This window comes from Agelaius tricolor, unplaced genomic scaffold (assembly GCF_023055355.1).
Source record: "Agelaius tricolor isolate 1412-34295 unplaced genomic scaffold, bAgeTri1.0.p SCAF_20, whole genome shotgun sequence".
Lineage (NCBI taxonomy): Eukaryota > Metazoa > Chordata > Aves > Passeriformes > Icteridae > Agelaius > Agelaius tricolor.
Window position 1 is genome coordinate 2,536,457 of NW_027269280.1, and position 15,527 is coordinate 2,551,983.

General features: G+C 46.7%; 1 protein-coding gene across 4 annotated transcripts in view; it reads left to right on the forward strand.

Annotated features, from left to right (window-relative positions):
• The window catches only part of PITPNM2 (phosphatidylinositol transfer protein membrane associated 2), a 126,272-nt gene that overhangs the window by 90,859 nt on the left and 19,886 nt on the right, over positions 1 to 15,527 (forward strand). For 2 of the 4 annotated variants that reach the window (XM_071445019.1, XM_071445018.1), the window contains 9 exons: positions 1,980 to 2,084; positions 2,943 to 3,013; positions 5,635 to 5,879; positions 6,338 to 6,527; positions 7,546 to 7,665; positions 7,983 to 8,194; positions 12,175 to 12,350; positions 12,714 to 12,884; positions 14,805 to 14,954. In XM_071445019.1, coding sequence (XP_071301120.1) covers positions 1,980 to 2,084; positions 2,943 to 3,013; positions 5,635 to 5,879; positions 6,338 to 6,527; positions 7,546 to 7,665; positions 7,983 to 8,194; positions 12,175 to 12,350; positions 12,714 to 12,884; positions 14,805 to 14,954 — 1,440 coding nt within the window. The remainder of the gene's footprint in view (positions 1 to 1,979; positions 2,085 to 2,942; positions 3,014 to 5,634; positions 5,880 to 6,337; positions 6,528 to 7,545; positions 7,666 to 7,982; positions 8,195 to 12,174; positions 12,351 to 12,713; positions 12,885 to 14,804; positions 14,955 to 15,527) is intronic. The other 2 variants (XM_071445020.1, XM_071445021.1) reach the window with 1 other exon arrangement.

A 15,527-nucleotide genomic window follows, 5' to 3' on the forward strand; every position in this document is an offset into this window, starting at 1 on the left:
TCCTTGGGGCCAGGGAATCCAGGGCCCAGGGAATCCTTGGCATGCTCCTAACAGGCCTGGGAAGGGGAATTAACAAAAATGAGCCTTGTGCACCTCTGTTGCAATACTTGCAGGAGGTTGCTAAGAGTAAAAGCAGCTGCTCTCCTGCGAGTCTCTGTGTATGCACAGTTTGTCCTCTGCAGTCGGCACGGTTGGGTTGAAAAGTCTGTCCCTAAATCTGGTGGGATTTTGGCTCATGAGTCAAAGCCTTGGCATGTGTGTGCAGCTGAACAGAGCCCCATCCCCAGGAGGAACCTCTGGGTGCCCCTTGGCCCGCAGAGACTGCGGGTCTGTGAGCAGGGACGAGGCTCCGCTCGCAGCTCATCCTGCCGGGGTCGGTACCATGGGAACTGGCAGGGCTCAGGATGTGAGTCAACAGCCAGCAGAGTTCCTCAGAAGTGCTTCCCATCCACACACACACACACACATTTCCTCACAGTGCAGTGGGCGTAACCTGAGTCCCAGAAGATTCCTTGTCTCCAGCTTCCCACTCACCCTCATTCCCTGGTAAAGATAGTGACAAATACAGTAATATCGAATATCTATCCTGTAATAAATGCTAATAATGGGAGTAATATCCCATTCAGGGATCACTTGAGCAGCAGTAAGGGCTGTAATTAGACCTCTCAAGGAATTAAGTTTAATATTTAGATTAAGTTGCTGGAGGAGCTTAGAGTGCAATCGTCCTCTTAATTCTCTGCCAGCACGTGTGTTACAGGCCTGTGCTTTCCACTTGCTCTGGACAGGCAGCTCCACACCCCTGTGTGCAGGGAAATTGGGATTTACTCAAATTCTTTCCATGGCTGAAAAAGGAAATGGCATGCTGGTACAAAATTTCCAGGTTGCTCTCTTTTTATGGTCAAAGTTGAAATAGAAACTCCTAAAATAATCAGGCTTTGCTTGGATCTTCACCTAGTGCCCTTCATATATTTTTTTAAAGCTATTGCTCAGATTTGCTGAAAAGATTAATATATTTCATAACCTTTCTTTGTTCCCCATTGTGGGATTCTTCCAGCTAATTATTTTCTTAGTAACTGTACAGCAGTAAGAAAGGGGAAATCCTAGTCTGGGACTCTGAAGATTACAGCTTTTAGATCTTCAAGACATCTGTAATTACTGCTGTTATTATGTTTATAACTCTTTATTAAATTTACAAGCCCAAAATTTTCAGGAAAGACATACTAAGCACAGAGGTATAAATAAATTAGAAAGCACTTAACCATCGTAGCAGCAAAAGATGCATCCTCAATGGAAAAAAAAAAGAGAGAGAGAAAGGAGAGCTCCCCTTTGTATGTCTCTTCCTTTTAATTACACTTCTAAGAACTTAATATTTTTGGGACCCCTATTCTTTATTGACTATGATTGAACTGAGCCGCAGGGTTTGGAAGATACTGAGGTAGGAAGGAAAAAAGCAGATCCATGTGTGTCTCATCTCCTGAGGAAATCAGCCTGGGGAGTTCACATTCCCTTTATTGCTTCTGCCTTTTTAGGGGTTTGGTCCTATGAGCAGCAGTGATCCTTGTCCCTTCTTCCCCCAGAGAAATCCCACAGCCCTCAAACAGGGCTGGGAGGGTCCCAGTGGGGAATCCTTGCTTTGTCCTGTCCTGTGCTGGAGCATTCTGGCTGCTTTGGCACCATCAGAGAGAATGGCAAGGCAAAGGCCAAACATGGTACCATTAAAAACTCAGATTGCTTCTTTCCATGTTTTAGGAGTTTTGTTTGTTTAAATCATGCAGTTAAAACATTTTGTTTACTTTTCAAAAGGTGCTTTGGTTTCTATATAACAAAAGCTGGTAAAGTATATGGTTTATTTTGACTTAAGCTATCCAAATGTGTATAGATTGCAGAGAGTTGTGGGTTTTATTTAAAATTCTGGGTTTGGCTCTTTTCTGTATACATATTTCTGTGTTTGTGACTCTCAAAAAATCTGTTTTTTAAAGAGGACTTGTCTGATAATGAGGAAATGTTCCCGAAAGAAATAACCAAATGGAGTTCCAACGATCTGATGGATAAAATTGAAACCCCCGAATGCGATGATGTCCAGGGTAATTCTTTTCCAAGTACAAACTGCATGTGCTATTTTACAGTATTTCCAGGCAATTGTCACAGCCTCATTGTGAACAAGGTAAAACTTGTTATCCTCATCTCACAAAGGGAGAAGCTGAGACAGAGCATAAAAATGACTGTCCAGTGCTGCTGGAAGAGACTTGCTCAGTGGGAGCTGGGATAGCTTTTGATTCTCTTTTATTTTCCACATTGGTTTGGCTCCTTTGTGTGACAGCCAGGATTCTCTCATATAATGATGAAATATCCCAGCTCTGTCTCAAATGACTTGAATTTCTCCTGGCTCTTCTTTCCCTTTTGCTCCATCCTTTGTTCCTGACTGTATCTGCCTCAGTTTTATTTTCTGCTCATCATTATGAAATGGTGAAAGGAAGCTGTAGCTCCTCAGCCAGAGCGATGCATGGTGGAAGGTGACACTCAGGCTTTTTCAACAAAGTCAGTCTGTGTAGGCACAGATGTAGGAATACATCAGATCTCTACTCCCCAGCGTAGTTCAAGCAATTCCTTTTATTTTCCCACAAACCAATCATTTCTGACAGTCGTGCAGGGATTTCCCATTGTTGCCATCCTTAATAAAGCAGCAGTACCAGATCTCTGTAATGAGAGAAGAGCTCACTGATGTCCTCAGCTCTTAGCCAGGTTAGGAGAAATTGCTGGAAAATAAATGACCCAGCATTGCCCAGGCTTCTCAGGTGGAAGGAGGCAGGAAGGAGGGAGAGGATGATTTGATGGAATAATGAAGGAGATGTGAGGCATTGGAACAAGCAGTGTCTTTATGGAAGAATGTCTTTGCCAAAGAGCATTTGGAGTGCTGACATTTTACACCTCTGTGCTTCCAGGTGACTTGTACCAGGAGACATCAGCAGAGTACCACGTTGGCTCCAGCGTGGAGAGGCTCAGTATCATCGAGGTGAGTGCTTGGGCTGCTTGTAGAGAGATCCTGTGCTGCTGGAATGGCTCTGTGTGGGATAAATGGGGCCCTTTGCTGTGAGCAGTGTCTTGTCTCCATGTGCTGCTGAGCCCCAGTAACACCTGTGTGTGTCCTTCTGTAATTCTGATTTAAGGGGTTTTTCACCCATCTTTGGGACATCATATAGGAAATGCTGTGTAGTTTGCAGGCAGCATCAGGTATCCAGCTGGAAAAGAACTGTGGGGATCAGAGCAGCTCAAGGGTAGAGCTATCCTGCAATGCCAGATGAGCAAGTGTGGATGTGGGAGTGGGAGAACACATTCCTGCAGCACCAAGGTGCAAAGGACAGTGCTCAGCTGTAGCCCACAGCATGGAGCTGCTCAGAGTCGTGTTTGGAATCCAGTTATAGCACAGCCTGGGTCAGCACGCTGGGCAAAATAATAAATAAATAAATAACACCCCACCGAGCCAACCCAGCTCTCTGCAGTTCAGAGTCCTGCTCAGACACCCCAGGCTGGCTGTTCTCATCCTGCCCTTCAGCAGCTGCCTGTCTGTGCTGCAGGGCTGGTGCAGCTGCTTTGCAGGGTGCCTGCATTGGGTCTGAGTGGTCCGTCAGAGATCATGAGTTCTGGAATTACTGCCTGTGCCAGGCTCTAAGTTCATGGTGGTTTGGCTTTTCCATAATAGACTGAGAGCTCAAGGGCTGTGAGGAGAGTGGGTGGCTGGGAGGGGAACAGCTCTGGCCACCTCAAAATAAGCAAGTCACAGCCCTAAGATTTCTCTTGGAGCTCAAGATGGTGTGGGAAATTTTTCTTCCTCAGAGGGCTGTGCAAATTCAACCCCCTCCTGTTTCTGCCTTCATTTTAGAAAAAGAACAGACTTCAAAGCAAGATGAAAAAGACAGTTATTTGTAGTTGTTCACAAGCTGTCTGCTAAAATAGTATGAAATTCCTGTGCCACCAATTGCAATGATTTTCAGGTTAAAAGCTTCCCTCACTTGAAGGTGGTTCAGGATTTAGGTGTTTTAAGAGGCTCCAGATCTTACAAGGAAGTTCTGAATAGTTACCTCCACCCTTAAACTGATCAGCAGTTCCCCACTTCCTTCAGAGCAGAGGGTAATGAACTGAAAGGTGCCTCCAAAGCACTGCTGATAAACTTCTGCATGACCTGAGCTTGGTGTGACTCATGTTGTTCTCCAAATGAACATTTAAAACACTTGTCTGGAAGCAGAAGAGGTGCTGAGACGCTCTGAGGGCTCCTCCTGTGCCTCCAGCCAGGGAAAGGTTCACTGTGCAGGTGCTAAAACTGGAGCCAGGGGAGCTTTGAAGAGCAGCATGGATACAGTGCAATGGTGCTAAATAATTCAAGGCCGTTCTTATGCAGGAGGTCTGGAAAAATCGTTATTACAGACTTGGATGAGAATTTTAATACTTCTGGTGGGCTGTGTAGTAAGACAAGCTTTAACATTATCTGGCAAAAATGTGATGTGGTTGTTAGGCTGCTAATGTGTGCCTGGGCATGCTTTCCTCCCACCAGCAGGTCTGTCAGGGACTCAGTCACTGCTCAAAGGACAACAGGTGACTGAAGATGCTCGAATTAGAACAATTTGCCAAATGGAAAACACTGCTGCCCTCCATCCTTTCCTTACCCCTCTCAATGGCAGCAGGGAGTTGCTCAGGATGTTCTCAGATGTCTCTGCTGGCACAGGGGTCAGGTACAGAAGGGTTTGCACAGATCTCACAGATGTAGGATGGAGGATTTGAGTCCGTGTGGGAGCTGTAAACACTGAAAGCCCTGATAGCAAATAGATATTAAAATAGTTACTGCTCTGTTGTGTTACAGGATGTGCACATGGATGCTCCTGTACCTGCCTGGGGCATCAGGAGTGGGCTTACAGCTCTTCTGCAAGGCATTAATGATAAGGATACAATTCCCTCCTTCCCCCAAATTACAGCCTGTTTAGGCAAGGAATTGCTTCAACACAATAAGCAAATCACCTGGGCAGCCAAATTAAAATCCCTCACTGTGTTCATGCAGCAGCCTCCCAGCCACGTGCTGGCCATTCCGTGGGTTATGGGGACATGAACTTTTTTCATTTCCTCTTTTGCAACAGTTCAAGCAAATCTGAAGTCTTATTTATAACTTCTGTGTTAGGCAAACATGCAATGACTGATCTTCCCACAACTTCTCAGTAACTTGCCACTTGCTGACCTGTTTGATCTCATTTCTTAATTTTGCTGAATGTGTTTCACTGCCAACTGCTTCAGCTGAGCTCAGCACCCCACAAAAAACAACTTATTTCTGTATTTTTCCACCCTAATATACACAAGGATGTCTTCACTGCTGCCATGTTTTACCTGGATACAATTTTATGCAGGTTTTTGGGTTTTTTTTACTTTCAGCACTCCTTCTGTTTCTAACAAGTCAGACTAAGGCTGTGTGTGCATTTGTGCATGCCCAAGTGCAGGATAAGAGACCTGGAAGGAGTACTCAGGTTCTCAGCATTGTACTGTGGTGTATCTAATAACCTTTACCATAAATTAATTTGCCATACATTAGGCACAAGTCACACCCCTTTGAACAATGAGCATTTCTGTGTGCTCTCTTCCATCCCCACCTAGGATGAATCAGTGCAGCCATTAATGCAGCCAAGTAAAATCCATGTCCTCCTCCTGGTCCTCCATGGAGGGAACATCCTGGACTCAGGAAGTGGTGACCAGAGCTCCAAGCAAGGGGATGTCAACACCATCACAACTGTGTTTGACACGGTGATGAGGGTGCATTACCCAGCTGCTCTGGGACACATTGCCATCAAACTTGTCCCTTGTCCAGCCATCTGCTCTGAAGCATTTTCCCTGGTGTCCAGGTAAGTTGATGCTGTTTTATCATGGAGTGGGGGTGTTTTGGGAGTTGGTTTTGTTTTGTTTGTTTCCCTGAGGTGTTCTGCATGTAGCACTGGGAGCTCGGACCATGCTTTGGGAATGCATTTATTAATGTACCAGCCAGGCATTCAATCTCGATTTCATACTTAGCTGAGGTGAATGCAGTAATCATGCAGCACAAGTTCTGAGATTGATTTATTCTAATTAATCCAATAAATACTAAGGATTTAATTCCTTGTCTGGAGGTTGTTCTGTCAGTGTAAGTATGTTGTCCTTGAAGATTTACGTTTGATGGGAGGGAAAGATTTATTAAGCTCTCACCCATTCACAGAGGAATAAATGGCCTTTCTGTCTTGAGGCTTTTTTTTATGAACCACAACACTTGACTGTGCTGCCTGCAAGTTGTTTTCCCCATGTTCCCACTGTCTCTTGCCTTCTGCAGCCTCAGCCCATACAGTTATGACGAGGGCTGCCTGTCCAACAGCCAGGATCACATTCCCCTCGCCGCGCTCCCCCTGCTCGCCACGTCCTCCCCGCAGTACCAGGAGGCCGTGGCCACTGTCATTGTCAGAGCCAACCAGGCCTACAGTGAGTTCATCAAATCCCAGGAGGGCACCTCCTTCAATGGCCAGGTGAGCCAGGGGCTGCTCAGGCCACAGCCAGAGCAAGAACAAGGGAAGAAATTTCCTTCTGAAACTCTCTTTGCCATAAATCTCTCAGGAGGGATGGGAATATGACAGTGCTGGGCTGCAATAAGGAAGTGCTGTGCTTTCCATTCCTTTCTTTCTGAGAGGGAGAGATTATTGCTTGTGTGCTGTCCTGGACCTTTGGGATTCGAAGCAAAGCCTGAGTTTGTGTTCAGAAATGAAGCTCCAAAGCTGTGAAGTTCATCAGGTTGCAGTGTGACACACCTTGCCTGAGCAGGAATGTTGCCTTTGTTACTAAACAAGGTCTCGTCCCCGATGCAAACCAAGGCTGTTTAAGCATTCCTGGCTTTAAAGGACCTTCAGCAGCTCGTGCTGGAGCTGTACACCCCTGGGTTTATTTTGTCAGGCTGTGCAGCTGCTGCACCTCATAAAGAGCACAACTGAGCCTCGCACCTCTGAGCAAAGTGACTCCCCAGCCCCACAAGGGCAGGCATTAGAGGAGCTGTCACACTGCTCTGCTGTCACGTGGTTTATTCACTCTGAGCTTCTTCCCAGCCCTCTCCTGCCCAGGGATCTTGGTGCTTTACTGTGCCTGTCTGCTCGTACCCTTGGAGGCAGAGCACTCTTACCCCTCGGGATACAAATGGGCAGAAGCTTCCCTGAGGTAGCACAGGCAGCTGGCAAGGGGGATCCAGCTTGGCTTCTGCAGTTAGCACCAGGATCAGGGCTCTGTGTTGCTGTCCTGTTGCTCCAGTTGGCTGGTGGGGACAGCCAGGACAGCTGAGCTGTGTGAGAGAATGGGAGTCTGCAGGCAGTGATGGATTTCACTGGCTGAGCAGTTTTACTGATGGAGGCACTGAGCATCCTGTCACTCCAGCTTGTCCAGCTGTGATCCAGCTCTCTGTCCAACTGTTAGTTCTGAACTGAAGTCAAGGGGCTTCTTCTCTTAATTTCCTTTTTATTCCTCCTCCCTGTCCTCCCCTGCTTCTGTTTCCTGTCTCAGGTCTGCTTGGTAGGGGACTGTGTTGGGGGGATCCTGGGATTTGATGCCTTATGCTACAGCAACCAGACGGTGTCCGAGAGCCAGAACAGCAGCCGGCGAGGGAGCGTGGTGAGTGTCCAGGTAAGGCTGACCCCCAGCTCCTCCACAGGGCCTGCTTTGGGTGAGGATCTCCTGAAACAGCAAAGACTCTTCTCCTTATCAGTGGCAGACATGTCCTAAGGTGCATATGGGTGTCAGTTTGGGTGTGTTTGCTCTAAACAGGGATGTTTCACCCCCTGGTGTGAAGCATCACCCACACTTGAGGGAGTGATTGGGCCTGAGATTCTGTACTGGCCTCAACTGGATCTTGGGGTAAATGGGGAAGGGAGGAGAGGAGGGAGGTGTTACCATGTGGGTGTATTCTTAATTCAGCTAAATCCATCCATTTCAAATCCCAGGATACCGACCTTCTGTCTCCTGGGATAACGGTGAACAACAGCCACTGTTCCAGTGGCTCTAATCTGGAAGCCAGCAGACACCTCAGCAGGAGCAACATTGATATTCCTCGTAGCAATGGAGAAGATCCAAAGAAGCAGCTGCCACGAAAAAGGAGTGATTCATCCACCTATGAGCTGGACACGATAAAGCAGCATCAAGCCTTTCTTTCAAGGTAAGATTTAAGATTTGGAAGGAGCAGATCCAGCGGTGTCCTGGAGCTGGGAGTGGTGTATCTGTGGAACCTGAGTGTTGCTTTGTCATCCTGTGATAAGCAAGGTGTAGGAAAACAATTTAGATTAGAGAGTTATCGATTTTGGTGTGTTATATATGCAAAAAAACCCCAAAACATTAACAGCTTTCTTGCTGAGTGGCACTGAGAGAATCCAGCTTCTCTACTGCATCAGTGGTGCAATGGCAAGAAGCCCTTTGAGCTGTTGTGTGACAGCCAAGGCAGTCAGGGAGCTGCTGCTCTGCTGTGCTCCAAGTGTGGGATGGAGGTCAGAAAGCAAATGGAGAAATCGTGTAAGGGAACTCAGTGAAGCAGAACTGGGAACCCAGTGTGGTATTAATTTTATAGCATCTCTGAAACCTGATTTTGAGTTATTCTGTCCCCTGCCATGGCTGCTTCATTGCACCAAGGACATGTTTCAAATTTGTTGCTCACTGTTGAAGCCCCCAGTATCACATTTTTAACCTTTTTCAAATGGACATTCAGAAATGTGTCTGTTAACATAACAAAATGGAATTTTCACAGCAGTCTGCCCATGGCCTCTGGTCATTCAGGGATTATTTCCATAAATCCAGAGGATTTTTCTGACTGAATCTTTTTCTTCAGCCTCTGGAACTGGACAGCCCAGAGCTTTTTCTCCTGCAGGCCTGGAGGAACTGCAGTAAATATATGCTGCAGTTATAAATATATATATTAAGATATGCTTTTAATCCCTCTTCTCTCATGTCCAGGAACTGGGGAGCAGTGTCCCCCACAGCAAACCCCATTACCTGCATTGCAGCTGCATCCAAGTTCCTCTTGCCCTGTGCTCAAGGCTTCCCCTGCTTTTCTCCCCCTCCATCACTACTTGGAGTCATTGTTTTAGCATAGGGATCTGTGTTGTCCTGCCATGTCAGGGCCCTTTGGTAAATGATTTATGGGAGAGAGAAGGTATCAAAGTGAATGTTGGTGGTGCACATAGGATATTCAGAAAGACAGCTGCATTTACAAATCCCCAGTGAGGTTCTTGGCTATTTCCAGCAGGTTAATAAAAGGCAATCAGGCTCTTGTTCTTGCCTTCTCAAAACAGTCTCCTGTATTACAGGGAAAATATGAGTTGTGCAAAAATGTGCTGATTTTCCTCCTTGTTATTGACCTCAGGGGCACAGACTCAGTTAAGGAAATCAGGCAGGCATCTTGATGCATTTTTGCACCTATTTTAGAATAAGTGCTGGGCCTGATGTGGATAATGGATTGCTCATTTTGTTGTTCCAAATAGCTTTGTGCTGGTCCTTCCTGTTCCATCTCTGAAGGGCTCTGCCTGCACCCAACATGCAGCACTTGTGACTCCCTGGCAAGAGCTGTCGTGATTCAGTGGGGTGACAGATTTGTGCATCTTCACTTCTTAAGAGTTTTATGTGTTTTTAAACCTCCCCTTAGACCTTGGGCTAAAAATTAGTCTCTTCCCAGAGCTCAAAACCAGGATTCCCTCAGGGAAAGGGGCGGGTTGGAGCTGCGGTAGGAGCTCTCTCTGCACGTCTCTCACTCAGCTCTGTGGGGCAGGGGAAGCTGGGGAGCAGGGATTCACCTCATCCATGGTGCAGGAGAGGCTGTGGGGCATGGATTCAGCTCCTCCCTGGTGCAGGAGAGGCTGGGAAGCAGGAATTCACCTCGTCCCTGGGGCAGAGGAGGTTGGGGAGCAGGGATCCACTCATCCCCCCCTGCATGTCGGCAGAACATCGCTCTCACACCCATCCCTGGACCTTGTTCTCCCAGCCAGCCCCAGCAGAACGCCCACTGGCCTCTGCCATCAAGGAATGATTTTCCCCATGATTTTTCCCATGATTTTTCTTCAAGCCAAGCCCTGGTGTGACGTGGCTTTGAGCAGGAGGTTGGCAGAGCAGAGCCAGGTTTCCCTCCAGGGCTCGGCAGACGGGCAGCCTGGCTCACAGGGACCTTTCTGTCCGTGCCCACTGCAGATTTCAGCCTGTGCCAAAGACTCTCATTTTTATTCATGTATCAGACCTACCCACTTCTCTGGGATAATGCCCAGCAAGCCAGAGCAGCATCTGGAGAGTACAATCACACATTTATTTTTAAATTCAGTCCTTCTGCACAACTACATTATTTCTGGCTGTGCTGTACTTGTATTATTGTAAATGAGTTGATTTGCTTCTGAAATCCATAAGCTCTTGTTTAATTAATGCACACAGTACATCTGCTGCTCTTTAAAGGGAGAACAGGGCACTGCAGGTTGCTTGGAGCATGACAGATCCAGAGTTCCCCTTGGCTCTCATTTCCTTTGATTGCTGAAAAGGCAATTCCAAGTTCCCGGCAGAAGGAGTGAAGATGCCCAAATTGCTGCGTGCTGTGCCTGCTCTGCTTCCTCCCTTGCCCAGGAAGAGATGCTGTGGGAAGCTGTGTGGAATACACCAAACAGCCCCTGCACCCACCCTGTCACGGGGGTAGCTTTTCCTCAGGAATCCCATCGCTGTCACCCTGCCTTCAGTGAAACTGAGCGTGTTCTAAATGACTTTGCATTCCTCACACACAGCAAACTCCTGTGTTGCATCTTGTTAGCTAAAGCAATTGTAGCTCCACCAAAGGTGGCTTGTTCTCAGAGCTGTTTCAGGGCTCTGCAGCCTCGTTTGCATCACAGAAACAGGAACAGGCTCGTTTGAGCTGTCACTGCTGTAACCTCCTGTTCCTCCCGTTTTGACACCACTGTTTTGACTCCCCGTGATGTGTGTGTGTGTCTGGCATAAGTAACTGATCATTCCCTGGCTGGGAAACAGGAGAACAGAGCTGTGCCTGTGTGCAGCCCCAGAGGGAACACAGCAGGAGCAGGAGGAGCTTCAGCATCCTCTGGGAACGGTGTTCAGCACTGGAGCTGTCACTGGGATTATTCCTTATTTGCCATGGCAGGAAAGCAAAGTCTGCCTGAAAGCAGGTTATCTTCCCCAAAAGTGTGAGCATTGCAGCTGCTCCAGGGCTGTGGCTGTGTCTGAGGGGTCTGTGAGCTACTGCTCTGTGCTGAGGATGGTGGAACAGCCCTGTTTGGGGACCACAGCAGTGCTGTCCTCAGCAGTAGCCTTGATGAGCCAGAGCTGTTGCACATAGGATGTGACAAGTACTGGTCACCACCTGAGGTTTTGTTTTGGGGCCACAGAACTGGCAGGAGACTGTTGGATCTGCAGCATTCCCAACTCCAGGCCAGTAAACCCTTTATCTAACCCATCTCTTATGATATCCATTTCTCCTTCATGTTTTATAGAACCTGTTCTGATGCTTTTTTTAGTGTTTGCAAACACCCTCTTAAGGCACTGCTGGTACTGCCTTCAACTCTACTTCTGCTTATAATGAGATAACCCACTACAGCTGCCACTGGAATTTGCAGCTTTGTGCTTTTGGGTGGGAATAGAAGCATCTCAGAAAGCCTTTTGTGAGCCAGGTTATCAGTGTTACACATCTGTCATTTCACTTCCCCAGATTTACACTGCAGAGAAGCAACTCTCCCTAACATGAGGGTGGATTCCCAGGATTTTCACCTAAGCAATCCTGCTGCTTCTTCTTCAGTATCCAGATAAAATGTGAATTTAAATCTCTGTGTTAAACCAGTTTATTGCCCAGCCTGCACAAGGCAGAGGTGGAATTTTGCAAACAGATTTGACACCTGAGAGAGGGAGGAAAAGCTGGACATGTTCTATGATTTTGACCCTTAAAGAAGAAACATTTTGAGGAGATGGTGTGTAAATGAACTCACCTGAAGCTTGGATTTGTACATTTAAATGATGCCAGAGCAGTGGGGTCACTGTGGGTTGATTAGCACAGTTCATTCACTGAAGAGATAGAAATTATATCCACTGTCAGTCACTAATCCAGGCTTTAATTATGAAAACACAGTGAGGATTTAGTTCAGACTTTATTTTCTTTTCTTGTCCCAGTTTACATTCTAGTGTCCTGAGAAACGACCCCACATCCAGGAGATCCAGCAGCTCCACGATGCTGGATGGAGGAAATATTGGCAAGTTTGACTTTGAGATCACAGACTTCTTCCTCTTTGGGTCTCCCCTGGGTCTGGTGCTTGCTCTGAGGAAAACTGTAATTCCAGCTCTTGACAGTAAGTCCTGGTGCCAGCTGCTCCCTTGGTGGGTGGGGTGAGCACCTCCTGCTGCACTTGCAGGGGTCTGGTTATACCCAAACATTTCTGTATCATGTTTATTGCACTGTAAAGAAGCAGATCTCCCTGTGCACCACTGGTGATACCATTTCCAAACAGGAAAAGCACTGGGCAGTTCTTGAGTCTGTAAACATTGTAATAAATTGTTTCAGTTGACTAAACTAGGAGATAAGAGAGTGATAAATGATAAATCTTTTGCAATTTTGTAACCTGACAGTTGTCATTTTTCAAGACAAATATTTACAATATTCTAACAAGAGATATTTTGATGCTTGAGGGATTTTTTTTCCTTTATCTTTTCAGTCTTTCAGCTCAGACCAGCTTGTCAGCAGGTCTATAACCTGTTCCACCCTGCAGACCCATCTGCTTCACGCCTGGAGCCTCTTTTGGAGAGGAAGTTTTACCTTTTGCCCCCCTTCAATATCCCCCGGTACCAGAGGTTCCCGCTGGGCGATGGCAACTCCGCAGTTCTGGGTGAGTCCCTCTGGATCCACATGAGCTGCTAAAGGGTTACAGGTTACGTGAAGTTACCAACACAAGTGGAAATGGTGAGAAGGAGAACTGGCCCTGTAGCATTAGCTTGTTCCTGATTTACCAGCAAAGGAATTTTCTTGCAGAGAAATCAGTGCCTTGTGTCCTGTGTGCCCTCTGTTTGTCACACAAGGGCCTCCAGCTGCTGAGGGTCATGAGGTGGGGACCTCTCTGTAAAGGCTTCTGTTTTACACCCAGACTGGTGCTTGTGATGGAGTGTGAATGAAACACAACTGAGTTGGCAGAATTTAGGACTTGGAGGGCCAGAAAAGACTGGAGGGAGCAGAGTCTACAGTGAGATGATGAGATGATTTACTTGTTTGCATCCCCTTTGTCTAATATTTGAATCATGCAGGACTAAATGAGAAGATTGTATAACTAGAGCTGAATAGTTCTGGTGGTCCCCTCTGCATCATTTTAAAGTTGAAAGTCCAAAGAAGTGGCCTTCTATATGTTCAGTGTCTTCAAGTATTGCAATTGCTCAATCTAGGGCCTGATTTTTTAGATGGGCACAAACTAAACCCCATGTTTAATGAAGTGAATAAAATGCTTTCTGCAGGCCCCACTCACTTGTCAAATTTAGCCAAGATCTTGCTGCAACACTTTTTAAAAATGGATCCACCCACAACTGCATTTGTACCCAGGCCAGTTACAACAGCTCAGGGAATCTATAGCAACTTGAAGAGCAATTTGCTTTTTGGGTGTATTCTAGGTCTCAGCTGCAAGGGGCTTATTACAAAAAAATGCAGCTGAACACCTTACCTTCTTTCTCTTAAATACATTCCAGAGCCCCTGTTGTCACTGAACCCAGAGGTAGAGGCCCCATTGACACTAAACCTGTGTTCTGGTTATCATTGTGGACAGCAGCAGGAATATTAGAGCCTCCCTGGACCTCTGAGTTGGCTGTGTTTGGAGAGACACTTGCTATGCAGTGAAGTTAAACAGCAATTAGCTCTCCTATGAGAAGGGCAGAGTGGTGGCAAAACCTCCAGGTCTGAGCCTTGTTATTTTAAGAGATACTGCTCTGCCTTCATGAATAAAACTGACAAAACCAACTTTAAATTCTCCTTTTCCTGTAAGACAAAGCCTCTTCATTTGCTTATCAGAAAGTAACAGGCCATTCCTTTCCATTAGAGTCCGTGTTGTGATGGACACATTACCCAGAAGGACTAACCATGATTCACCAAGCTGCTCCAGAAGTTGGTGCTCACTGGAGGGCACTCCAGAAAAGTTAATTGCTGCTATAATTAAGCTGTATGTTTTGCAGATCACGTCAAATTCAGGTGCTCAGTTATAATTGGTTTTGTACAAAACCTTGTGTAACGCTGCTTGTGCACATCTCCTCATGCAGGCAGCTTTTTTGGGAGCCCACAATTCAGAAAGCCTCTCAGGCTGGTTTTCCCCCATTTTCCCATCTGGACTAAATGCTGGTCCCTGTTTCATTTCAACGAATTTGCAGAGTAAAATCAAACTCACATCCCTGCTTACTCCTGTGCTTTGCACTGTGTAGGCTGTGAGTCTGATTCCTCCCTTCCAGCATATTTTTTTCCTCTCATAGTAAAAGATATTTCTCTGGATCTGCTGTGTATTTCTGGATTTGGCTTAGAAGGGGGTGAAGATGCCTCCCTTTTGTTGTTGAAATGCCATCGTTGTGTTCTCCTCTGCTCCCAGTTAATCTCTGATGTTGGTCTGTTTGGAAATCACCCATTTTGTTTCTTTTACTCTATTTGAAGGTTGTCTGTTCATTGAAGACTCATAATTAAGTGCTGGGGTGTAACTGTTTGTATGTTTAACACTTTGTGGCCGCATGTCTGTTGTTCTTTGTCCTTCTGTTATGTTTTTTTTTTCCCCATCTGCTTCTAGTTGAGACAATCCAGAACAATCCCATCCTCCTCATGGAAAGTAGCCCTCTGGGTGCTCTCCAGCACCAGGACAGCTTCATGGAAACAAGTATCCCTGTTCCTGTACTGAATTGGCAAGATGTTTCCAATAAAAGTGCTGGTTGTGCTGAGTGTGTGTAATCTACACTTTTGTATTGTCTGTGGTGTTGGGTTCTTGGGGTCCTTTTTTGGAGATCACACTGTTGCCTCCTGGAGTTGAAACCTTTGTGCCGTGTCTCAGGCTGTGCCACACACAAAATCACCACTGGGGATCACACCTGGCTCTGGGAGAGCCTCTGTGGAAAAAGGCTTGGGGTTATAAATTCTGTCCCATTCTGGAGTTGATGCTGGAGGGGAGCTGCTGCCTTGCATGGGCTGCTTTGCTCTGTGCTGCTGGGAAGAGCCTTTGGCAGAGACAGCCCCTGCTGGCCCTGCTCCTGTCGTGCTCACCCAGGGCAGGATCCCTTGGGAAAGGCTGTCCTGCAGCCCCCATGCCCAGAGCTCCACTTGATGTCCATGTCACACCAGATTTTGTCCCTTTGGGTATTTCCAGTTTGGACACTCGTGGCTCTGCTGAGCACAGCACTGAGGCTTTCAGACCCCAGGGTGGCTCTGCGTGTTGGTTATTTACATTCATTTCTCGTCTCCCGCCTTAAAAGCAAAGTTTGATGCATTTGTTTTGCCTTATTTTCCACCATCAATGCTG